At 41.7% G+C, this 26,123-nt stretch overlaps 1 protein-coding gene across 1 annotated transcript in view; it reads right to left on the bottom strand.

The window, feature by feature from the left end:
- Window positions 1-26,123, bottom strand: part of ZFYVE26 (zinc finger FYVE-type containing 26) — a 67,366-nt gene that overhangs the window by 4,570 nt on the left and 36,673 nt on the right. Inside the window, exons 25-40 of the mRNA XM_063117567.1 lie at window positions 24,764-24,940; window positions 24,402-24,648; window positions 23,690-23,788; window positions 20,282-20,439; window positions 19,914-20,083; window positions 19,530-19,561; window positions 18,682-18,815; window positions 17,679-17,899; window positions 14,189-14,336; window positions 12,548-12,757; window positions 10,085-10,303; window positions 8,450-8,647; window positions 4,140-4,342; window positions 3,457-3,598; window positions 2,079-2,138; window positions 770-952 (exon numbers count right to left, since the gene is read on the bottom strand). Of these exons, the coding sequence (XP_062973637.1) occupies window positions 770-952; window positions 2,079-2,138; window positions 3,457-3,598; window positions 4,140-4,342; window positions 8,450-8,647; window positions 10,085-10,303; window positions 12,548-12,757; window positions 14,189-14,336; window positions 17,679-17,899; window positions 18,682-18,815; window positions 19,530-19,561; window positions 19,914-20,083; window positions 20,282-20,439; window positions 23,690-23,788; window positions 24,402-24,648; window positions 24,764-24,940 (2,601 nt within the window). The remainder of the gene's footprint in view (window positions 1-769; window positions 953-2,078; window positions 2,139-3,456; window positions 3,599-4,139; window positions 4,343-8,449; window positions 8,648-10,084; window positions 10,304-12,547; window positions 12,758-14,188; window positions 14,337-17,678; window positions 17,900-18,681; window positions 18,816-19,529; window positions 19,562-19,913; window positions 20,084-20,281; window positions 20,440-23,689; window positions 23,789-24,401; window positions 24,649-24,763; window positions 24,941-26,123) is intronic.

Here is a 26,123-nt window from a genome sequence, read left to right as displayed (position 1 = left end):
TGGTATCCTAATGAGGTGTCTGTTGGGGTTGGCTGTGGGAGACACACTGGTGGTTCCACTCCTAGCTTTTGTATAAAAATGTGGTGATGGGGGATCATAACACTTGTAACTAAAGCTTGAAGCCACAATGTTTATATCTTATTACTAAGAGCCAAATCTATCTACAACATGTCTAAGGCTTCAAAGTGCTTGGCTCCATTCTTCTTCATTGTTCTTACTCGCCATTCAGAAACCAGAGGAAACAAGAAAGCCTATCAGGGAAGTTCTTCCTTCTCAGCATCCAAACACTGAATTCTGACATTGAGATTCCTAGAATGAGGCTAACTGTAATGGTCCAACACACACACTCATTCCTTAATTCAGCAAGTGCTCATCTGAATCCTCAATTTGCAGGTACAGCTTGCATCCCTCCCAAATTCATTCATTTATTTTTTATTTATTTTATTACATTTATATACTGCCCCACAGCCGAAGCTCTCTGGGCAGTTCCCAACAATATGACTCATATTCATGGAAGATCTCCCAACATTTTAAAAGGGCTACCTGGAGGTAAAGCACTCATAGCTGGTTACCCATCTGCAGACAGCGGTTTCAACGAACAAGTCACTGTCACAGATCACTACGAAAGCACCACTAGCAAAATGAGAGCAATTCAGTCCTGAAGATGATTGAAAGTCTTCTTGGCATTCTGAGTGCGCAATACCAATTTGTGGAGGGAGAGCAAATGTGGCTGCACCTTTTCTTTCTTCCCTGGGGAGTACAGAATTACCTCAGCAGGAATAGAATCAAACTCATCCAGACAGTTTAGGATGACGTTGTCCCCATCATTTTTATCTGCAGCCCCGGATTCCTTGATGCATTTGAGGAGCTGTCTGATCTCACTGTAGTTCTGCTGCTTCACTAGTTGTCTGGCCACTTTGTTGTATACAGTAGCAGCCTCCAGCTGGAAGTCCTAGGGTAGAAGAACCAATATTACTTTAGGATCCACAAGTACCTTCCTATGACAGGAATTGAGCTTTACTGCTAGAGATGCAATATGGATCTGGGAAGGGTGAATTGCCACAGAGCAAGAAGAGCGTAGAATCTCAGGCCTGTTAGGCCAAATCTAGCCTGCCCTCCGAGTTCCCCAGACGGTCACACACACACCTATTCTCCTTTGAACAACGGTCATTTGGTGGTTTCCTGGCTGTTCAGCACTCTTCCCCATTCTAAAATGTTGAAATGGGTCTTCCAAGGCTTCATTACTGGCAGTAAGAGCTATGCTGGTATTCCTGGCATTTTGGCCCCACCCACCACTGAAATGAGTGTTTCTCCAAAATGTAGTTCAGCCCTCAGCCTGAAAGAGGCTCCTCCCCACACTCCAGCTACAGATTGTGGTCCAGCTCAACTCATCTTTCACACGGAAGCATAGTGCTGTGGAAAGGGATCCTGTCAGGCCAGGCACTTTACAAAATGTTTGGCCACAGTGAAGTTATAGAACCCTCCTTCCAATGGCCCCTACTCTGTATTTACCTTATTCTCTTCCGTTCTTCCTCAGCTGGTCCTGCCTTAAGACATTGTGTGTTAACAAGATTAGTTCTCATTAGGGCTGCAGTATTCACCAAATAACTAGAATTCATGCTATTAAAATGATGAAGACTTCTTTAATCCTTCCTTCTGTACACCGCCCAGAGAGCTTCAACTCAGCTACACTGAGATCATTGGGAGAAGGGAAGTTAAAGCCTCTCCCCACTCCCCACCCCCCAGTGGTCCTGATGGTTGTCCTGGCGCTCTTTTCCCCTGCTGCTGAGCTGATAGCTGGATGGTGAGGAAAAGTGAGTGGGGCTTCTGGAGCTCTAGCAAGTGTTGCAAGAAGCCCACGGTTACCCACACGGCCCTCAGAAATGTAACCCACCCTGAGCAATGGGAGGCAGGGCAACAGGAAAACATATAAGGTACGAAATGCAAAAGCTTAGCTCAAGGTTTTTTAGATACCTAGAAGACACTTAACAATAAAGTGCAAGTATGCCGTGGTTTTCCTTATCTGTTTTGGTGATGTTTGCAATAGTAGGTATAGCAGCTTCTTAGGTTTGACATACCTGTAGGACTCTGAATGCAATCCCAAAGCCTTCTTCAATGTTTTTGCCTTCCAACATGACCTAAAAAGAAATTGCAGCAATAGAAAATGGAAACAAAAAGTTGGGTAATGTAACTTGCATCACATCCCACAAACAGACATAGATGACTTGTACCCTCTTGCTATGTCAGTGTCAGCTTTGGAAAAGTGATCATCAACCAGAGATACGATGGGCTCATTAGCCAATGCCTGCCACCCATTCCCTTTACAATAAGCATCTAATTCTGCATGTGCCATCATCTTGTAGAATATACTGAATTCCTTCTAGCTTTCAATTTTACACTGAAAAGCCTCGGCATGTATGTTTGTAGTTTATAATAGTGGGGGGCAACTTGTAGCCCTCCAGATGTTATTGGACTGCAACTCCCATCAGCCCTAGTCAGCACAGCCAATTGTTAGGGATGATGGGAATTGCAGTCCAACAACATCTGGAGGGCCCATCCCTGGTTTATAACATGAACATGCAACAGAATCTCTCTCACATACATGTACTCACTATTGCACCCATTTGGAGGAAAACAAAAGGCCTATCTAGAGAACATCTGATCTATCTGCAGCTGGAGACCAAGGTAACTCCACCTCATAGTCATGTATCAGATCACATTCAAACAGGGGGCTCCACAAGTAGAGCCTATCACTCCCTGGAACAAGCAGTTTGATCTCAATTTCCTATCACATACATGCTCTACATCAGCCTTACCCAATTTGGTGCTCTCCAGAAGTATCAAATTACAAATCCCAGCACATCCCAGAGAGCCCTGCAGGATGAGGTACTTATCTGATGCTTATCTGGAAGGCACCAGGTTGAGGACGGCAGCTGCTCTACGGAGAGCCATGTCTGCGTACAACTGAAATTACTTCCAAATACAGCAGATTTGGAACAGGGAGGAGGACCAAAAGACGAAGGCATATAATCTTAATTGATCCGGTTCCTCCTCGCCTTAGCCGCATAATATAGTATTCTGTGGGAGGTTATTTCCTAGGAAGTGTTTTTAGGATTGAAGTCTTAGGCCAGCACTGCTAAAACTACATTGAAATAGTATCTTCTTAACTCACTGCTCATATTTTAGGATCAACTCAATCTCTAGAACTAGTACCACTAAAAAAAAAGGGGGAGCCTGTCCTTTCCAGCCACTTAAGTCTTATTCCCCATCCTTTCCTTTCTTCATTCTAACCTTTGCCAAATCAGAACTAATAATGAAAAATGGACATGAAATGTGACTTGTTGGAATAATTAAATAAAGAATTTAGATGTTTTCACTGTAGTCAACACTGTCCTGTTCATAAGTATTCAATTTTGATATCTAAAACTATGCCACGATCTAAGTAGTACTTAGTACCTTGCAAGCTACTTCCATCTTCATTTGATTGTTTCCAAAGAGTGTGGGTACAGACGTAGCAGCTACAGATGAAGCCCCCAATTTCTCACACTGATGGAGGAATTTTGTTACTTCCATCTGAAGTTCAACTGTATTGATATGCCTTAGTTCAGGGGGAAAATATGCTTCATTAGCCAACATAGAAAAAAAACATTTTTAAAACAATGCTCTCACTGTGCAGAATGATTCAAGTATGAGAACAGTTGCATAAGCGTGCCATTATAGGCAGGAAACACTGGTCATTGAGATCATTAGTTACGAATTTTTTAAATCTTCCTTTTCCCCCTTTTCTGGAAGAAATAACTTTTATCAATTTGTAGGCAGAAGTAAACAAGAAACACGGACTAGCATAGCTCAAAGCAACTTCAACATGGAAAACATTCGATATTCCTTATGTTAGAGAGGTTGGAAGCTTCAACGCATATTCTAATATATACAGAGAAATACAGCATTACAGTGGAATAGAAAATTTTAAGGAAAAAAATCCAAAACCTTTAAGGTTCACCGAATTGTAAGTCTATGGATGCTTATAGTAAAAGTCCCACACCAATTTTGAAGTGAAAGTTATCACACTGTTCAGGAAACAGTTTCACCAACGAAGCAAAGAATTATTAAACTGATGCCAAACATTGTTTTCCTGGTACCTTGACACATCAGGAGCATGCATCTTCTTACGGAAAGTGCATGTAACCTTTTTTCTTCCAGAACTCCGTGAAACTTCCTGAAGGTAAATTTTGAGGTGGTCTTTGACCTTCAAGAGCCATTTCTGCCTTTCACCTAATTCAGTGTAAGACTTGGCTTTGTGAGTGAAAAATCTGATACAGGTCATAGCAGCACGGACTTGATCCTGAAAGACAGACAGATTTTGAACTTTAAACGGAAAAAAAAAATGGATGAACAGATCTGATTCAAACTTGGCATGGCTAAATATCTCCTTAAGAGCTATCATGGTGCCAACTTTCAGCTCTTTATCTTTAAAAATGTCATTTTAAAAAAAAATTAAAAAACCTCAAACTTTTTTAAAAATCCTAAAACTCAATGGATGAACAGATCTGTTTCAAACTTGTCATAGCTAAAGTCCTTGTTAAGAGCAATCATGGTGCCAAGTTTCATCTCGTTATCTTTAAAAATGACGGAGATACAAGCATTTTTGTTAATTCCCATTAAAGTAGAGCTGCCCTTTGGCTGGGGAAGATGTGGAAAATCCAGATTTTCCCTCCCCTTCCTGGATTTGTTACCAAAAATCTGGACAAATCCGGGTTTTGCCTGTCATATGGTCACCCTAGTAGGAAGATTGACCCACCAACTGTGGCTTCGAAGTCTCGTCACTGCACCATGTAAAATTTTTTCAGAATTATTCTAATGTAAAGGAACTTGTCAAATATCAATGCTTAAACACTCTAACTACATTATTTGTTGATGTTAGTGTCTTAAATTAATTAATAATTCATATTTAGTAGTCCTAGGTGAATTTTTTATATTGCAGTGCAGAAAGTGTCCCATACGTGACATTTGACTTAGCTAAAATGTAAAAATTGAGTCTAACATGGATATAAATGTGAGGTGATATCTCAGGAATTATTAGAAAAAAGCTGAATTAGTTTCAAGTTCACAGAAATGTTTAATTGAAGATAACCATGTGCACTAAGATGGAAATTCTTGTGTCCCATACGTGACACAATATTAATAGTATCTCAGATAATTATTTCTTGTTGAATTTAAAGTTACTAACCCTGTTCTGCTAGTAATGACCACTGTATTCATACGCTGCAAAATAAATCATTTCACTTTAAACATTAGTAGTATATGCAAAAAATTCTTTGTCCTGAACTTGAGTACAAATGTCCCATACGTGACAATGGAATGCTCCTAATGAACAGTGTTCATGGGAAAGAGGGTGGGGCCATGGGGAGGAGAGGGGCCTTCTGATGGACCACAGAGGGCCAGATTGGGACCCAGGAGGGCTGAATCTGGCCTATGAGCCTGAGGCTTGACACCTCTGCTCTAGAGCAATACCCTCATATCTATGGGTACGGAAGGGAAGCAGCAAAATGCCAGCTTTGTGGCAAACACAATTTGAGGTTTAAAAAACTGAAGCTCTTCTGCCTTCTACCTTCTTTCTAAAGGAACAGACCCTTTCTAGTGTTCTGTCACTTTTTTTTAATGAGAAGCCATCATCCCCCTAAAGTAAGAATGGCCTGAAACATCCAGTTTTTTATCTGACACAGTCCTCTTAAGGACTCAAAACAGTCTCTACCTCAAAAGTATCCCTGCACCAGGAAAACTGAATGCCAAGGAGAATAACACTTCATTCCATCTTTGAGTAACAAACCTTCCCCAGTGCCAAGTGCCTAGCTCCTGGCTTCTTTTGTAGACACACCTGTTGCTGGTTATTATGCTGTTATTATGCAGACTGACTCAGAGGCCCCGTTCAGACAACGCTAAACCATGCTGCTTAACCACAAAATGGTTAATGGAAATGGTTAATTCCTTGAACCAAATGGTTAATTTGGTTAACAAAATGGTTAATTCCTTGAACCATTTTGTGGTTAAGCAGCATGGTATAGCGTGTTGTCTGAACGGGGCCAGAGATTTGCAAGGAAACTGTTGATGGCCCTCATCGACCCTTCCTAACCAGAAGTCTAACCAAGTCCCGCTTTTAAGGTGGGTCTCTCCAGAGAGTCATATCTCTGGCTGCCAGCCTCTTGGAGCAGCTTGGCGTTGCTCCTCCTCATGAGACGTCCCACCCTTGGGTCTCTTACTGCCAGGCCCTCCACCTTATTAGGATCCTGCATTCCCAGCGTTCCACAGGCCCCTGGCTGGCTACTATCCAAATGATTAAACTGCAGCTGGGAATGCTCCCGTGTCACTGTTATTCTCAGTGTCCTCCTGCCAGCTTAGCACTTCAACAGCCCCTTCCCATGTGAGTCTGAATAGGCTCCCATGTCTTCTTGGGGTGCACCTGCAGAAGTGCTGGCACCAATCCCTACATCCAAATAGTAAAACTACATTAACAACGAACACAGGAACCCTAAAATATGTGATATGTTGATTGGACAGATCTTTATAAGCATTCATTTGCTAAACTGGATTTCTTATACCACTGACACTAACTGAACCAGTAGTTCAGTAACTCCACGTTAAGAATAAAAGCAAGACTGAAAGAATTTTATTCCAGATCTGTAATACTTCACTCTTAATTGTTTGCCATTTCAATCATTCTCCCCAACATAATTCTCACCATATACTTCTACAAAATGAGAACAGAGGAACAACTGCTGAACATATTGGTTATGAGAGAGCATCTAGTTTAATGAAGCACAGCAGTATGAAGCACAGTATTTTAGAATAGAAAACAGAACAGGCTTGTACCAAAATATTTTATGTCATCTTCCTCTTATTTATTAATTTATTTATTTATTTATATTTATTACATTTATATTCCGCCTTTTTTCCTCCAGGGAACCCAAGTACATAATCCTACACTTCTCCATGTTATCCTCACAACAACAGCCCTGTGAGGTAGGTTGGGCTGAGAGTCTGTGACTGGCCCAAAGTCACTCAGTGGGTTTCCATGGCCGAGTGGGGATTAGAACCCAGATCTCCCGACTCCCAGTCCAACACCTTAGCCACTACACCACACTGGCTCATACTACACCACACTTATTTAATGTATGGCAGCCAGTTTCATTTGCAGAATAGCCTTTGCTTCCTGATAAATATGAACTTGCCATTTTAATTTGCATGGAAAGCTGCCACTTGCTGGAGGAAATTGCTCAGGTCCAAATCGAAAACTCTTTAACGGAGTAATCCTAGCTTAAGTGTGGGGAGGGATGTTCCATGGGGGAACAACCGCCACATCTTGTGTCCTGCCGTTTTGCTGCGGCTAGGGACGGGGGTGGGGTGGGGGCTGTGGGGAGAAGGATCCTTTCTCCCTCCCATTAGGTACAATGGGAGGGAAATGGAGCGTGTCAGAAGAATAGGAACATGGGAAGCTACATTATATGGAGTCATACCATTGGTCCACTGTCAACACTGACTAGCAGTGGATTTGCAGTCTTCAAGCAAGTTTCTTTCTTTGCCCTACCTGGAGAAGCCAGGAATTGAACCTGGGACCTCCTGCATGCCAAGCAGGTGCTCTATCACACTGAGCTGCGCCCCACCCCGAGAATGAGGCGGTTTTTGATCTAGAAGAATGCATGCCTACCCACAACCTTCCCAGATGTCTGCCACATCGCTGCCCAACCCATTCAGCAGAAATATCTATGCTGGCAGAGCTTTCTGCAGGGGAACCTCTAGTAGTATGTCACCTGCCTGGCAGGCCTCCCTCTCTGCAAGCAGTGTGGCACCTATGCCACATAAACTGGCTTTCAACCAACAGGACTTCACCCTTAATCCAGAAGTAACATACTTCCACATGTCACTAAATCAAGCCAGAAATCTTATACAGATTTGTTACAGGGGAATTCCAGCAGTACGCTGAGACACCAGATTATCTGCCCACAGTAAGGGAAGGGGTAACTTGGTTTATTTTACAACAGGAATGGGAAGAAGGTAGATCTCCAGATGTTTTGAACTTCCAACTCCCAGGAGCTCCTGCCAGCATGCCCAATAGTCAGGAATGCTGGGAACTGAAGTCTAAAACATCTGGAGATCTACTTTCTACCCACATCTGGATTAATGTTTTACAAATTGTTCTTATGTTGACTTTATTTTCTCTCTGTGTGTTTGTATGTATTTTTTTTAAAAAAATTGTGAACCCATTTGAAATCTGCTTCTTTTTTGCAGAGGCAGGTGTTTTTTAAAAAACAAAACTATCTCTCAAAATAAACAAACATACATGCTCAGATATATATATTTTTAAAAAAATCAAAATTGTTCCAAAAAACCTAAATACTGTGCAAAGTTCCTGCCAAAAATAAATTACAGCACTTGCAGACTTCACCATTCTTACCTTCATAAATTGCTGCAATTCATACAAAATGTGGTAGTAATTCTTCTTCTGCAAGTGTTTGCAAGCTGCAATGAGATAGACACCCCAGCTCTCCAGGCCTGGATCAATGGTTTCAAGCAAGTTCTCCAACATGTGAAGTTTTCCACTTTTGTAGCTTGGAGCAAAGATCCCTTCAATAAACACTCCCTGCGGGCTCTCCTAAAGCAGCATACAATGGAAGCTTTTAGACGCACTTGCATCATCAATATCGTTACTTTTGTTAAGAGAAGCTTATGTTATCAGTCTGCACTAAATCATACTAGGAGAGGTTTAAGTAGACCTCATAAAGGCTGGTGATGCCAAAGAAGGCTATGTTCAAGGCAGGGATGTAAAAAGAAGCCAAAGGCAAAGGTAGAACCAGGCAATCTTCAAAACGGAATATTTACAAAAGTTTATTTACAGTGCCAAGGTGCTGCCTTTTTTAAAAAAATTATTTACAAAAGTTTATTTACAGTGCCAAGGTGCCGCCTACGCGTTTTGAACGCAAACTGCGCTCTTCCTCAGGGCTGTTATCTAAAAAATAAATTAAAAAGTCCTTTGAGTCATAATATTTACAATTAGAGGTGTTTTACAAGTTTATGTACCTTAAAAATACTTTAAAAAACTTATATATATCCAGACATACAAATTGTAATCAAAAGGTGTAATACATCATCATTCAGTTAATTAAAGTATATATACAAAAATATATACCAACCAGGAGTAAATATCTACGTTACAAATGCAAACATCAGAATTTACTTACAGAGATCGTTAAGTTGTCTGCAGAACGCTGCTAGACTGACATACTAAAAGAGGAGAGACTAAAAGATCTATCATTCTGGGTTATAGAAATAATCAAGAATAAATCTGACAGGATCCTTTTAGAAAGAGAGGCCAGATGGATTATTAGGCTCAATACTATCAGCCCATCCGGCCTCAATGAGTCTTTGGAATTATCGGCACTGTTATAAGAAACATTTGTTTCCAATTAGTTGTCAAGGTCTCTTTCCCCTCCCTATAAATCTCTCCTCTTTTAGTATGTCAGTCTAGCAGCGTTCTGTTTCAAGAGCAGTTTGTCATATGGTTTTGCAGGGAGGAGGGAGAGACTGCTGCTGTGCAAGTGTTGAAAACCAAAGTCTCCTTGGGCACATGAAACTAGGTATATGTCCTGTGGATCCCAGCCAAAGGTTTTAAGAGCATAAGAAGAGCCATGCTGGATCAGACCAAGGGGCCATCTAGTCCAGCACTCTGTTCACTTGGCAAACCAGTTGTCAACAGGAAACCCACAAGTAGGACATGAGTGCAATGCCATCCTCCTGCTCATGTTCCCCAGCAACTGGTGTACGTAGGCTTACTGCCTCTGATGCTGGAGGTAGCATGTAGCATTCAGGAGTGCAGGAGGTTTGAAGCTTTACCCAGTTAAAACGTCAGTGGGTTTGCCCCACCTCCAAGGGCTAGTGCTAGGAAGGGTATAGGGACAAACAACAGAAACAAGTTTGCAGCCAGTAGAATATGCTACGGATTAAGGCAAGTGTATGGACAGACATTGCCTCCATTTTAGATCCGCTTGTAAGTCCTTACAGCTACTTCTCAAACTCTTACAAGAAGCCTTACCTTATTTAACAAATGCAGCAGTGCTTCTCTCATGCAGTCATGCCTCATATAAAAACTAATAATTGCTAGGTTGGTGCCATAGGTGTGTAAATAAAAGAGGCACTCTTGGTAGTAAGTGTTGTGTTGAATCTTCCCCTCAGGGGTCATCTCCAGAGAGAGGCTTCGTGTCCTCAATGCCACTTCCAGTTCCCTCAAAGTGGCAAAGTAGTCGTCATCCTGCTATTGAGGAAGAAAATCAAAAGTCACTGGGTTGGGTCCAGAGTCCCTGTGAATGGAACTCTACTCACTGGACACTGCTACTGGAGCAACAGGGGAAGAAGAGATTTCCGACAATTCCTCCTTCCCCCGGCAACATCCTTAAGATGCCTTTTAATAATGTGCTGCTTTTAATAATGTATTAGTTTTAAATGTTTTAATCAATTATATGTATTTTATTGCATTTGTGTTGTACCCCGCCTCGATCCAAAGGGAGAGGTGGGTAACAAATAAATATATCATCATCATCATCATCCTGAGAAGCTGCTTCAGAAGAACGGCGGATCCTCTGGAGCAGTGTGGGAGGTGGCAGAGGGAACTATTCCTCCAGCATGAGGCTCCACTAGATTTCAGTCTCTTCTCTGAATAGAAAGGGCCTCGCTGGATCCCACTCATGGGCTAGAAATGAACCACAGAGGCTATATTTCACAGTGTCGCTTCCACCATACGGTGATGCCTCCCACACAGTTTCCAATTTCTTAGGGCAGTTGCAAGTCAGCAAGTGCTGCTGAACTGCTACACATTTGCAAATAGGCATATTTCAGTGTGGTACCACACCTTGGATCTATAGTACTCCCTATGAACACCAGCAGCGCATTCCTAGCAAGTTACAACCAGTGCTCAAGACTATTTCTTTATTATAATTTTTATCCCACCCTCACTCCAAGGAGCTCAGGCTTCTCCCTCCGCCCCACAGCAGCCCTGTGAAAGTAAGCAGAGCAGTTTCTATAACCCACTGAGCTCTATGCCTGAGTGAGGATTTGAATCTGGATCTCCCCAGCCGTAAGCTGGCACTCAAACCACGTGATACTGGCTCACGACTTCATGGGATGTTGGGATCTGTACATGATGCTGGGGACAACTCCGTAAGCAAATGGTCCCAGCAACAATTGCAGCATGTTGTCTAGCATGACATTTTTCATTTTTATAGCTTTTGCCTGGAAGGCCAGCAGCTGCTGTCTTTGTCAGCGTTTTAGCAAAAACTGCAGCCAGTCAGAATCTTATTTAAGATGTAAAATGCTAGAATATTTTATGTCAGCTGAAGCATAAAAGAAATAATTTTCTTGGATAGTGGGAGCTGTCAAATAGACTCCAAACCAAGACAAGCATTTCTTGATAGTACTTGGAATCATGGTAACCCCGACTGTCTTTGATGGATTTAATTGTTCTGACTTTATACTGTTAGTTTTACCCTACCCAGTGCCTGTTTACCCTACCCTGTGCCTGTTTGCTTTCTCTTCCCCTCCTTACTGTTTTATCATGGTTTTATTAGAATGTAAGCCTATGCGGCAGGGTCTCGCTATTTACTGTTTTACTCTGTACAGCACCATGTACATTGATGGTGCTATATAAATAAATAATAATAATAATAATAATTATGTTGAATAAACCAATGCAATGCACATGACGTTACTCCAAACCCCAATAAAACGGCCAGCAATTGCACATCCAGAATAAAAGAAAAAAAGCAAAACGTATAAACAGATTTAAAATGTGAAAGGTGTTGGCATAACATGCCAGTTTCAATCACAAATGGGATATGCTGCAAATGCCATTTATAAACCAGATTTGAACAGACAACATGTTGCAGCTCATCATGGGTTATTTAATCCAAGGTGAGCAGTGGCACCAGCCGCCGCCAAGTTGCATAGGCACCCGATTGGGGGTTGTCATGTCATGCAAACCCGGTGAGCATGGGTTAGGTGAGGGATAACCAACCCTCACAACACATCATGTGCTGATTAACCCTCACATAACCCATTCTCACTGGGTTTGCTCAACACAACAACTCCAATGTGAGAGTTGCATATTCAAAATGGTGATCAAATCTGCCCTGCATGCGTCACAGACTCACTGTAGGTTAAACAACTCATGGGGGTTAAATTAACCCATGATGGGCTGTTGTGTTGTACAAACAGAGCCACAATCTGAGCCAGACGCAGTCAGGAACATGGCAAACCTCAAAGGGTCAACCATCAGCTCCTGTGTTAAATAACCATGGCACAAAACCATGGGCGCTCCTTCTCTGGATTTATGAACAGGTGCAGGAGCTTGGTAACATTGAGCTAATGGCTGCAGAGGTCTTTTTCCATATGATTGGAGCCACAACATACTAAACTTGTTAAGTGGCCATATTGCGCAGTTAGCCGTAATCTGAATCCACCCCAAGAGATCAGCTGTTGAGGCAGGGGAAGATTGAATTCTTACCACAGAGAGAATGGGCTTCACTGTGGATTCCAGATATTGTACCACATCTTGGACCATTCTTGACCCCAGATTTAATTGGTTCAAGTCAAGAGGTGGCTTCAGGCATCGGCTGAATTTCTCTCTGGCAGCAGTTAGGTTGCCAGCTTTAAGACAAGCCATTCCCCATGCATGCCACGCTCCAGCTGGATCCAGGCCAGTCTTCGTAGAAACCTAAAAACCAGGTTACTGAAAACAGTCATCGAAAATAAAGACAGGTAATCTTCTTGGTTTTAGATGGCCATTTTTGTTTTCTGAAGGGGGGAAATGTATATGCATGCAACTGCAATTGTATTTTGGAGGTATTCCCCATTATTAAATGTACCAGCAGGTTATACTTCAAATATGGAGGAAGGGGAAATTATTTCCCTTTATATAAACCAGGAGTATACAATTGGGGAGATTTTGCCTTGATTTGATAACGCTTAGAAAAATACACTCTACCACAAAGGGGGGAAAGGGATCACATTTACAACTGCAATTCAAAATACAAGATGTTTTTCTCACAAAGGGAAATATAATAAAAGGAGCATTTCATTTCACTCTAACTCAACTTATGGCAAAAAAGTTGGGGGGGGAGGGAGGGGATGATTTTCTCTAGCAGCTTTAGGATGGTTACAGTATTAAGAGGAGAAGGGCCACAGCTTAGTGGCAGAGTGCATGTTGCAAGACTCAGATTCAGCTCTTGGCATTTCCAGGTAGGCCTGGAAAATGGCTCTGTCTGAAACCCTGGAGGGCCACTGCTAGTAAGTCTAGACAAGAGTGACTCAATGCGCCAATGGTCTGACTTGGCAAATGTCCACTTCCAAGATACCAAATAAAGATCAGAGTCAGGTTATCCAAATTGCCATATGGTTGTTCACTCCAAATGTATTTTGGATCACCCAGAGGATTAAATGACACCCTGAGTTGGGAAGAGTAGAAAGCAAGCACCTCCTACCTCTACCCCAGAAATCCAATGAGTTTTCAGCAGGTCTACTCAAGTGACTACAACTGATTCAAAAGGCAGGTAATTGATCAGTTCCATTTAAATATATCTGCATGTTGCCAGAACTTCAATCTACAAGCCTTTTTCAGTTATTGAAGGTGTAGAATAACTCAAGAAACAAGAGCTGCCATTCATTCGTAGAAGGAAATGCCCTACTAAATAAGTTTTGTTTTCCATACTCCAGTCAGAAAACAACCACACACCCTAAAAAAAAGAAGTGCCTTTAAATTACAGCCTCAACAGTTAAAAAGATCTTGGTCACATGATCCCTGCCATTCCAAGGCACTGGGAAGACATAATCGATTAGGGATGCCTCCTCACAACAAAATGGCCCCTGCTGTTTCATCAGATCATATTTAGTTGCGTAATCTACCAGTTATACAGAGTAAAACCAAAAACACCTGAGCATTGTTTTTCAACATTTTATTAGTTATAGAAACCAAGTCTGAAAAGTCCCAAAGGCTGATGGGTCAATCTCTGTTTCCTTGTTGGGAAGAGACTTGGGATGCAATTCAAAAACACAACATTTGTGTTCATTTCCAGAGAGGTTATCTCCATGCAGAGAACAGAGTAATGATTTAAGGAACTACACAGCTACACCTTTCCCCAGACATTACCTCTACGGCTAGTTCATAGTATTCTGCTTCTAAAAGTTGATTCCTTAGCCTAGTGACTGCGGCAGGCTGCAGTATCTGATCCAGAGATGGTACACGGCGATAGGCAGCCGCTACTAAAATGTTCAGCACATCCACTTTGCTTATGTAACTGTTGGAAGAGTTAAAACAAGATAGTAGTTAGATGTGAACGCACATTGGATCCATATGACTTAAAAATTCAGCACAATCTTTAACTTTAAAAACGTAAATCTCTCAACATCCCTGGTGCAACCTTCCTCCAATACAGGATGTACAAGAGCAGACTTCAACACCTGGATTTGGGCCAACCAAACCAGTTGCCCAAAATAAGGTATTTGAAGTATGAGACCAGGTCATACGTACAATAATGTGTAATACATGTATTTCATCCCAACCTTGCCCTCTGGCTTCTCTGCGCTCATCTCTTGCAATCACTTTTCCTTTAAAGAGTTCATTTCATAGAACTCTTTTATGTATTATTCTTAGGGGGGGGGGAAGAATCCATATTCTAGACTTTTTAAAGAAACCTTACAACCAGCATCCCCCTCTTAGGAGGTGTCCTGGGTAGAGTTTACACCTCATCCTGGAGACTGCTTCCAATTAGGGCTCCACTTCTGAATTTTGTTATGTGGAAGTTAGATCTGCAATGAGGAAATCCTAACTTCTCCACAACTTCCCTTGTGTGGACAGAAACTGAGACAACACTTAACACAGGAGTGGTGGCCTTAGTTTGCTGCAGCAAAACCAAAACAGAACAATCAGCATCCTAAGGCACCTTTACAGACTAACACATTTATTAGGCCGTAAGCCTTCATAGACTAGAATCCATGTCATCAGATGAACAAAGTGTTAAACTTAGTTGGCAGGTATACAAAAGGTGTATCTGGTATACACCCCATTCCTGCTACTCACAATCTGGGTGGTTAATAGCAACTAAATCTGGCTGGAGTCCATCCCTGCCAGATTTAACATGCAAACGTGCTCTAATCAGCCACATAAAAGGCAGTCATGGAAGCTTACTTGCATGGAATTCATGGGCTGTGTGCAACAAGCTACACATGCAAGAAGCTGCACAATAACACATCGAGGGAATGTGCAGTGGGTCTGCCCATTATCTTCATCAAAGAAGAAGTGCTGATGCAGACACAGCCTTAGAGGAAAGGGGATCAATGTTGGATATGCCCCTCCACCACCCCATTCCCTGTTCCTCTAACAAAGGCAAACAGTCTCAAGGTTTCTTTTCTTTTTTGGAATTAAACTAAAGAAAAGCAAGCCAACCCATGAGCGGATCTATTATAGGTCTACACTGCTCAACACTGCTAAGGTAATAGTGGTCTTTCCTATGAACAGATGCTTGATGCAATTGTAAGATGGTGCCAAGATGTGCCACGATGGCTGAGGATTGTGGGAACTGCAGTTGAACACATCTAGAGGGCACCAGGTTGGAGAAGGCTGGCATAGACCATGGATGTCTATGCATCCTCAGCGGCTCTTTGCGTCCTTCAATTCTCTCCTGAAGCCTAATCCACCATCTCTCCCCGCCTCTCTGTCTGCTAATAACTTTGCCTCTTTTTTCAATGCTAAAATCCAAACTATTCGCTCTGATCTGGCCAGCTCTGCTTCTCTTCCAGTTCCTGTTCCTCATCTGTCAGTTCCTCCTGCAAATTTCTCTGTGTTTCCTTCGGTCTCAGCTGATGAACTGTCTACAATACTGCACTCTTCGAAGCCTTCCACTTGTTCTCGTGATCCAATTCCTTCTCGGGTCTTTATTAATCTTATCCCTGCTATCCTCCCTTCCTTGCTTCATATTATTAATTTTTCTCTGTCCTCTGGTTCATTTCCTTCTGCTTTTAAACATGCTACAGTCTCTCCTATTCTCAAGAAATCTACTCTTGATGTGCTTTCTCTGTCTAACTACCGCCCTGTCTCTTTGTTGCCTTTTGTTTCAAAGATCCTGGAGCGTGTGGTCTACTCTCGTTGTCTTGATTTTCTTTCTAGTAACTCTGCTCTGAATCCTTTTCAATCTGGATTCCGTCCTTTGCATTCCACTGAAACAGCCCTTACTAAGATTTCCAATGATCTTCTTACTGCCAAGTCTAAAGGCCATTATTCCGTTCTTATTCTCCTTGATCTAACTGCAGCCTTTGACACGGTTGATCACGATCTTCTTTTAGATTCCCTTCATGACCTTTGATTTTGTGGCTCTGTCTATAACTGGTTTGCCTCCTATCTAGCGGGTCGCTCTTTCAGCGTGTTGGCTAATGGCAGCTCGTCTTCTTCTTTTCCCCTTTCTGTAGGGGTTCCGCAAGGCTTGGTGCTTGGTCCGCTGTTGTTTTCTTTATACATGTTGCCCTTGGGTAATCTTACTCAATCTCATGGCCTCCAATATAATCTGTATGCCGATGATACACAATTATATCTTTCATCTCCGGATCTTTCTCCTGATGTTCACGATTGTATCTCGGCATGTCTTTCAGATATCTCAGCTTGGTTGCTTCATCGTCGTTTGAAACTTAATATGGCAAAGACTGAATTGGTTGTTTTTCCTCCTAAACCTTCTCCTCATCTCTCATTCTCTCTTACTGTCAATGATGTTACGCTTACTCCAGTCAAGGAAGCTCGTAGTCTTGGCTTTATATTTGATTCCTCGCTCTCCTTTATTCCTCATATCGAGACAGTAGCTAAATCCTGTCGTTTTTTCCTGTATAATATTGCCAGGATTCGATCATTTTTGTCTGTCTCTTCTGCCAAGACGCTTGTTCATGCACTGGTTATTTCTCGGTTGGACTACTGCAACCTTCTTCTCACTGGCCTTCCTTCTTCTCACATCAGTCCGTTGGTTTCTGTTCACCACTCTGCTGCTAAGATCATCTTCTTGGCTCGCCGCTCTGACCATGTTACTCCACTTCTGAAATCTCTTCATTGGCTTCCAATTCACTTCAGAATCCAATATAAACTTCTCCTGTTGACCTACAAAGCTTTTCACTGTCTAGCTCCTTCCTATCTCTCCTCTCTCATCTCACACTATTGCCCCGCTTGTGCTCTTCGCTCCTCTGATGCCATGTTTCTCACCTGCCCAAGGGTCTCTACTTCCCTTGCTCGGCTTCGTCCATTTTCTTCTGCTGCCCCTTATGCCTGGAACGCTCTTCCAGAACATTTGAGAACTACAAGTTCAATCACAGCTTTTAAAGCTCAGCTAAAAACTTTTCTTTTTCCTAAAGCTTTTAAAACTTGATTTTGTTCTGACTTTATACTGCTAGTTTTACCCTACCCTGTGCCGGTTTGGTGCATTCTCTTCCCCTCCTTATTGTTTTATTATGATTTTATTAGAATGTAAGCCTATGCGGCAGGGTCTTGCTATTTACTGTTTTACTCTGTACGGCACCATGTACATTGATGGTGCTATATAAATAAATAAATAAATAAATAAATAATAATAATAATAATCTCAGGAGGACTGCTGTCAATCTACCTGTCACAAAGAGCTAGATCCTGGCTCCTTCCAGCTTTTACGAACATCATTTTGGCACTGAAAAGCAGCTGTTTCATGATATCCGTGAGGAGACCTGCGTCCACTTCAGGGTTTGTCAGGCCTTGGGACAGTCGGCAGCAATGTTCTATCAACTGGTGACCACAGGAAATGCTGTTCGAGTGCAGATTCAAGATGGCAATGCACAAGGAAGCGCTGGGAGCCTGTATATCGGAAGAGGAAAGGAAACGCAGATGCGGTCATGACTCCACCCACAGCATGGTGGACCTTCTTGTTCAGCTAAGGAAATCCATCTGTTAGGAGGAACCTATGTCAAGCAACCAAGCACAAGAAGACAGGGGCAGAACTATATTCCTTACTATAAAACTCTGTCAGAATTTAATTCCAGAATTTAATTCCCTTTAATTCCAGTATTGGACATACAGTCAATGCAAAGAGGTTTACATGCAATCTGATGGGGCTGCAATTTAGTCACTATGAAATTTGGGTGGAGCAATTCAAAGACGAAGGGACTGCCAAAACCAATTGCTTACTAGGCTCACACCAGCAAGGGCAGAAGCTGGGAGGAAGCAGCTGGAGGGAAAATACGTTCACCAATTCCAGGGCTAGCAAACTTTCCCCGGCCCCATTCCAAAGCCTTCCTCAATCCTGTGCCAGAACACCCTCTTTTTGCCAATACCACCTTCAAAACGCAGAGTGTGCCAGACACAGTTAAGGTTTCTGTGCCTGTGGCCCAAGAGGCCTGTGAATAAGCCTGCTTCTCTGCTCATGAACTTCCCTTTCTGTGGGTGGAGAGGGTTAAATAGTATGGACACCCTTACAGGGATGGAAGCATTGCAACCTTAGTTGCTTGCCAAAAGCTCAAGGACATCCATTGGATCTCTCCCCATCCCTCAGGTGTCCCCTTTCCCCATCTCTTTTCTATCCTTCTTGCTTGCTTGCCCTACACAGACGTCTGTTTCACACTTGAAGAGCATGAATGTACCTGTTCGTAAAAGAACTCGCCACGCACAATTTCGTTTTCTTCTTCCCTCAAAGAAAGAAGCCACTCGAGTTCTGCCATCTTTGGTACCTGAACTACTGCAGAATAATCTGAACATACATCCTCAGAGTCCTCTCCTAGCATGGCAGGAAAAAAAACAAGTTAAAAAGAATTCAGGACTAAAAGCTCCGTTTGACAAATGGCTACAAATAAAAATATTTGTAGCACTATGGACTATTGCCCCCTAAACATTAAATGCTTGAAATATTCTACTTGCTGCAGTGAGATATTTTATTTCTAAGTACTCCCCTCAATTAAAAAAACCCTCACGTCACCTTTGTGCTTTGAACTCCCCTTACGACCATAGAGGGTGGGAGGACTCAAAAGGACAAGAAGGTCAAGTTCATAAAGTGGTTTTTTTTTGCTTTTTTAAAGTGGCTTCTACTTTGTTAATTTTACTGATTTCATAATACAGGGGCAGCCGGTTGCCATTTTTCCTGCAGTATTTTTTTATGACACTATTTTCTTATGTTATTTTATTGTTAGGTAGCTTGAAATATAAAGTTATAATCTTTGTTAGCAATTTACAAGTGTAACAAGGGTTCCTTTACCTAAGCCTAAGGGTTCCTTTACCCATGCCTGAAACCACATGTGCTGGCTCAGTTACAGCAAATGTTTGCCTTGCAGCAACGAAGGTTATGAAGCTCTTCCCACAATGCATTTGCTGGTTTTTAAGGCACCACCAGACTTTTTACTTTTTCTGCGCTGCCCCCAAGAACATACTGAGAGCCAGAGCTGGAAATCCATGAACTCAGCCCTATTACACGCCAACAAACAGTTGCTCTCCTCACCTTCTTCTTGATCCTGATCCATCTCTTTTGAACTACAAAAAAGAAAGGAAGATGCTTCATACCCATTTTAACATGCTTGAAAAAGTTAATTAGAGGACTTCAACAGAACAAGCATTTTCAACATATTAGCTAACAAAAAAATCTACTTTTTCTTGCCACAGAGTAACTGGAAGGTCATGGCTTACTGAATGAGAATTTGCTGTAGTTCTTTGGGAACTAAGTTATTACAAAGCTAGATAAAAATAGCCTTCACCTAGGGATCGCAAGTCCCAAAGGGAACTGCTAGGTAAAGGCTAAATCACTTTAAGTAAAGATGAGTCACATAGTGACATCCTCGACCACCATTACAGCTACATTAAAAATGGAGAAAGACTGTTTACACACATTTCTGTATCCTGGGACAATACTGTCGAACCCTCCGTGTTGCAATAACTGTAGCACTGGTCACACACGCGGGCTGGGTTTTCCCGACAACTTTCCACCACCATTTTCTTAGTAGAACAGGAACTGCACACCAGCCTCCCACAACGTCTGCAGTGATGTCGTCTATTAAACTGTGACACAAAGGACAAAGTGTAAATGAGCTAACAGGATTCAGCAGCTGCCATTTCTCCCATTCAATGAACCTAAAATTCAGATGTTTTGGATAAAGTGACAAACGTGATTGATGAAAGTTCTGTAAGCTGCATAGCAGAAGCTGCTGGAATAACACATATTCAAGAGCTCCAAGCATGGTCCTGGTATTCCCTTACCATGGTAAAACGTTCAGTTTTGCAGACCATACATGTGACTTCAGTTTCATCTGGAATCCATTGTTGTTTTGGCGGGGCCTTCTCTGGTGGCACAAACTCCTGAAGGGAGACAGTTTGCGGCAGGCTTCTTTCTCGTGGGCTGGAAGAACACGGTGTATCTTAACAAGAAAGAGAGAAATCAAAGCTAATGGAGAACTGAATTATTGCTAGCCTATGGTGACCAGGTGATGCACAGGATATTTATTTATTTATTACAAGCTCTCTGGGTGGTTTACAAAAGGATGTTCTGACTTCAATGCTAACTGACTGAGAAGACAATGTGCTTGCAACATTTCCATTACCTGTTATCAAGAGACAGTCTCTTGCTACAGTGGCACATACCAACCCTGTAAGCGTGGGAGAAGCGGAGGCTTACTTACATAGGCTCAATCAACTTATTATTTAAGAAATGAAATCACACACGCAGAAAACCCACACCAGTTATGTTAGAGGGAATTGTGCAAAGTTTTTCCCCAAACCATAAAATTAATTTTGTATGGCAACCTGCAGTGCTAATTTGCAAAAAGTTACTTGTTTATACACTGAACAATTACTTTACAGGACTTGCTTGAGGAACCAGGAGTGATAAATGCCAATGTGGCCCAGTTCCATTTATTTGAGCTCAGATTGTCCAGAAGATATCATAACCTACTTTGGGAATCTATTAAAAAACAAAATTAAGCAGCTTCAAAGCAAACAGTTGCTGGAAGGCTTCTAATCAGGATTACAAATTCTAGTTGAGATGATTTATCTATACATGTTATTAAAAGAAAATATCAAAATAGTGGGTATTGCCAAATGAAATTATATACCTGGTGAAACATCAATGAATTCCAGGAACAGAGGAAAAACATTAAGTGGCTTTTTCACAACCAAAGGATATCAACAGGTACAATATATCAAACAGTAGTTGTCTTTTTTACAGTGGTCACATGTGGCAAAGATCCTGAAGGAAGATTTTTACATTCTTTTTTTTTTTTTTTTACCAAATAGCAGATAGAGAACTTCACACTAAATGGCTAATGCTACACAAGAAAATTTACTAGTGTTAATATATACTATCCAAACACTACTACAGAGCACTCCACATGATTTCTTAAGTGCCTTGGGCTCAGATTACCTAAAATACCAGCTCTTCTTGTATCATCCTGCCCATTCCTTAAGATCCGACAGGGAGATTTTTTTCTATGGCTGAAGCGCAACTGGCTGGATCACATAGGAAAGCTTTCTCTTTGGCCAGTCCTGTGGAAGAGAATTCTACAATTCCATTGTGGAGTTCTCTTCCACAGGAAGGTCAACTGAATCCCTTCTCTGGCCATCTTTCTATTTAGCCAGGCTCAGGAATTTATAATGCTGATCCTGTTATTTGAAGTGTTTTGTTAAAAACAACTGGTGTGACTTTTCGTTTTACTGAAATGTTAAAATATGATAGGGTGTTGTTGTTGTTTTTAAAAAGAATGATGTGAGTTACTTTGAGCACTGTCCATAGCAGCAGAAAAGCAAACTAGTAAGTAAATAAAATACTTGAGTGGTGTCCAATATTAGGAGAAAGGCACAAACTGTGTTAAAAGAAGAATAAAGGGCGACTCAAACCTAGATGCCTTCAGTTAAACAACAATTCTAAGTCTCCTTACCTAAATGCAAAGTCTCTTTTTAGTTGTATTCACTTTCATAAAGATAGGTAGGAACATTTATGCACATTTATGAGGTCAGTACGTTTTCAAGGAATAAGCCTTAGCTGGCATAGGCGGATGCCAGTGAGATTTGGTTAGAGTCAGAACATTTATGTGTTTGACCAATAGCGAATACAAACAACAGAACTTAATGCATCATGCAATAACAGAACATAGACAGAAATCAAGAGAACAATTCAATGCACAGTCAACTGCAATAGCATTCAGATGACTGTACAAATATGCTTTGCAGCTTTAGCAAACGAACTGTTTTGCATGTAACATCGAGGTCACAATCCGACAGTAGCCAGCAAATCGTCACATAGATACTTTTACCCTGTAAGAATGCCAAGATGTGCCCCAGGAATCTCTCCCCGGGGCTTTGATATAGAGGACAGTACAGTAAAAAAATGTGAGGTAGTCTCTATCTCTCCTGTAGACCTGAGAATCTTAATGTTCAAATGAACTTCTGTTTTTTCTAAACAGGAGGTTGGAGAGGATTCAGTGTCTGGTGCACTTATTTCCTGGAGTGTGTGAACCATATAGTCAGTTATTTGGTTCACACATCATATAGTTCACACACCAGCCAACAGAACTAGTTTCAGGGAAAGGAGCTCCAATATGTTCACTTCCAAATAGGTTTCAGCATCCCCCCCAGGAGAATCTATGACACTGTTCAGACAACACGTTAAGCCATGGTGGTTAAGCATTTTGAGCTAAACATTACGGCTTAGTGTGTCATATGAACCATTACTAACCATCGTGGCTACAAAACCACAGTTTAAACACACTCACTAATCATTTGCTGCAAAAAGGTGAGCAGCCTAACCATGGCTTAGCATGTTGTCTCAACAGGCCCTATACGAAGTAGTCATGTTGGTGAGGGAAAAGAGTATACCAGACTGTGTAATTATTGTCAGCTTCTATCTTCTGCAGAAATGTCTGGGTGCTTAGAAGCACCAACCCAGCATGAACGTTGCTTGTAAGAGTAAGGGCATAGAAGGAATTGAGGGTGAAGGGAAAATAACCCATTCTTATGACCCTTCAAACTATACCAAACTAGCACTGCATAGCTGCAATGAGGAGACAGTAACTACAGCACTCCAATTAGAAAAGGGCTTCATGAAGGAGTCATCAGTCCTACTTTGGGGATTCTCCAGCCAGACCCTGGGCCTTGGGCTACATCTTCAGCATTACGTTTTCAGCACATCATGGCCAATGGAACCTGCTCTTGTGTACTTTTTTTGTGCTGTAGGCAGTTCTAAGAACAGACATTTTGTTTTCTAATTAGAAGTGTATGGCTAGAAAACTGCCACTTCTAGATAGCAAACAACATGCCACATAGACTCTCTCTCCTCATGCCCAGATGCCACTAGTTCTCCATGGAAGGTAACAGCAGAGACTTTTAGATGGAAGACCAACCCCCCAGTTTCAAGACTTCCAGGAAATGTCTGCACACAAGCAAAGCACCTTGGATATTTATTGATCAGTCAAATCTTTTATACTTATATGCACCAACGGAGGAGCCATCTCAAACATTCACTTTATAATTTCTTTGTCAATCAGAAATATTCTAAATCAAAAATAATATCTTAAATGGCTCTTAAATATATCAGGAGCAGAAGATGACACCAGGGAAGAAGGATTAACAGAAAAACACAGGTATTTGAAAAGAATCTAAACCTTTTTCTCTCACCAGGGAAAGTAGCTGGAAATTTTTCTAATGATTCCGATTTGGACAAGGTCTCAGACTCCGAGCCCCGATACAGACTTTCTGGAATCTGAATCAAAGAATCTAAGGTATCAAGAAAGAGCAGTTAACATACTGATCAACATTTTTATCTTCAAAGAAGATTAGAATAACCCATTCACTCTAGTGCATGAAAACATTCATCCAAACTTAGATTGGCTCGGGTGACTACAACTTTTGAACAAATTTGCTTACAAAAGATTTATTAACTCAACAACATGAACACTAGGTGTAAAGTTCAGATTTTGCATCCAACAGGAATGTAGATATGCTAGGCCCTTTCATGTTCTCTTCCCCAACATATTTTGATAATTCTCTTTTATGTACAAATGTACAAAACAGTGAATTACAGGACCAGACTTAGATACGGGTCCCATTATTACAAATGATCAAAATACTATACCTAGTAATAGTAATGTTGAATTGAGTGGCAAAAGAGCTAGCTAGTTAGAATGGGAAGAGGAAGAAATGGGGTAGCAAAGGAGCATTTAAGTCATGCCTCTAGCCATTCACCCAGATTCCCAGGAAACATGGCAATGTTTTGGTGGCAGCAGCTGTCTGCAGTCCACATCTGTCCTCCAGGCTGAGTGTATGTGAGATTTGGTCAAAGAGCACATAGAACACCTTCATTGACTGGAGACTTCCCAAAAGCAGTCACCTGATCTCTTCTCTTTCAATGAGAAAGGGAAGTCGAGGGCTTTCCCAGCATACTTGGAGAGCAAAGCATCAACGTCTTCCACAGAGAAACCTATCTCTTGCCCAACCAAGAGCTGGTGCACTGTCTGTATGGCGACTGCTGCCCAATCCACTTTCATGTTCATCAAGAGCTGTTCCAGCATGAGCAGCGGCTTGCAGGATAAATGAGAGTAGCTAGCACGGTAAAGCTCAGGAAGGGTCAGCAATACCTGGGATACAGAAGACACAGAATTGCCATTATTTGAGAGAAGAACCTGAAATCACGTAGTTGGGGAATGACATGGAGTCTTGCGGCATGTTCTTGAGAATGTAGCTTCAGCTTACCTTTGATCCCATGTAAAGAGCCTGAATTTCATTATGGCGCATAATCGTTAAGTGCTTATAGAAGTATGTTGTGAGATAATCTGCGAGAAAATGAGAAGCTGCCAAGCTGGGGTGTTTATCAAGACACTGTTCAGTTATGACAAGCTGGATGTCTGGATCTTCTATCCTTTGCAAAAGCTACAAAGAAATTAAATAAAAATAACATGTTCAGCTCATTCAGATGATAAATAATGGACCATGCTGCCCCAAGGCATTTTATTGCCTTGCTGGGGCCAATACTTTCAAGTGCCTTGCTGAACCATTCAGATGCCAGTCCCTACCTTTGTCCATCCCCTCCTCAGCCTGGTGCCACCTAACGCAGGTCACTTCACTCTACTGCAGCTGTCCTCAACCTGGTGCTAGACTACAACTCCCAGAAACCACCACCCCCAACATGTCAGTGGGCCTTCTCTATAATGGCACCCACTCTCTGGAATAACTTTCCATTGTGCTGTTCAATAGATAGAAACTATGGTGAGCCTTACTCACATCTTGAAGACGTATCTGTTTACAAGGCTTTCCCTGCCTTGTAATGGACTAAGACACTGCTCCATTTGATTATTGTGCCTGTTGTAATGTTAATTATTACGTTATATTGTTCCTACATTGCTTTTATATTAGCTTTATATATAGTTTATTATGCATGTATTGTAAACTACTTGGCGATTTAGGTTATTGAGCGGTATAGTATGTATAAATAAAAAAATAAAAGTTAGGGAGAAGCACTTGTGTGACCATGAGCCATAATTGTCAAAGCTTTTGGGAACATGCTTTCCATGTGTTCAAACACAAACAAACCCATCTATTTATGTAGGTCGCCACAGAGGCACTCAGTTAACATGGGAACGCACACACTCACACACACACAAATTGCGGTCTATTCGGCATAACACCCAGAGGAAAACAAGCAAAGCTTGGTGATTTATTATTATTTATTTATTTAGAATATTTATATACCGCTCCCCGTTGAAAAATTTCGGAGCGGTGTACAAGATAAAATGAAAGTAAAAACAGAATAAAACAGTTAAAACAAAGTTTAAAAGAAGCAAAAAAAGAAATCCAAGGCTGCATGTTAAAGAAAGGCTTCTTGGAATAAAGATGTTTACAGGAGGTGCCGAAAGGAGTACAAGGTTGGCGCCTGCCTGACCTCCAGAGGCAGGGAATTCCACAGGAGGGGCGCCACCACGCTGAAGGCTCTTCCCCTGGTGGACTCCAATCGGAGGATGGATCTAGGTGGAACCACCAGGAGCAGGCCCTCGGATGACCTCAGTGACTGGGCAGGTTGGTAAGGGAGAAGGCACTCTCTCAGGTATCCTGGTCC

Source organism: Elgaria multicarinata, chromosome 2 (assembly GCF_023053635.1).
Source record: "Elgaria multicarinata webbii isolate HBS135686 ecotype San Diego chromosome 2, rElgMul1.1.pri, whole genome shotgun sequence".
NCBI lineage: Eukaryota > Metazoa > Chordata > Lepidosauria > Squamata > Anguidae > Elgaria > Elgaria multicarinata.
This window is presented reverse-complemented; position numbering and strand designations above follow the sequence as displayed.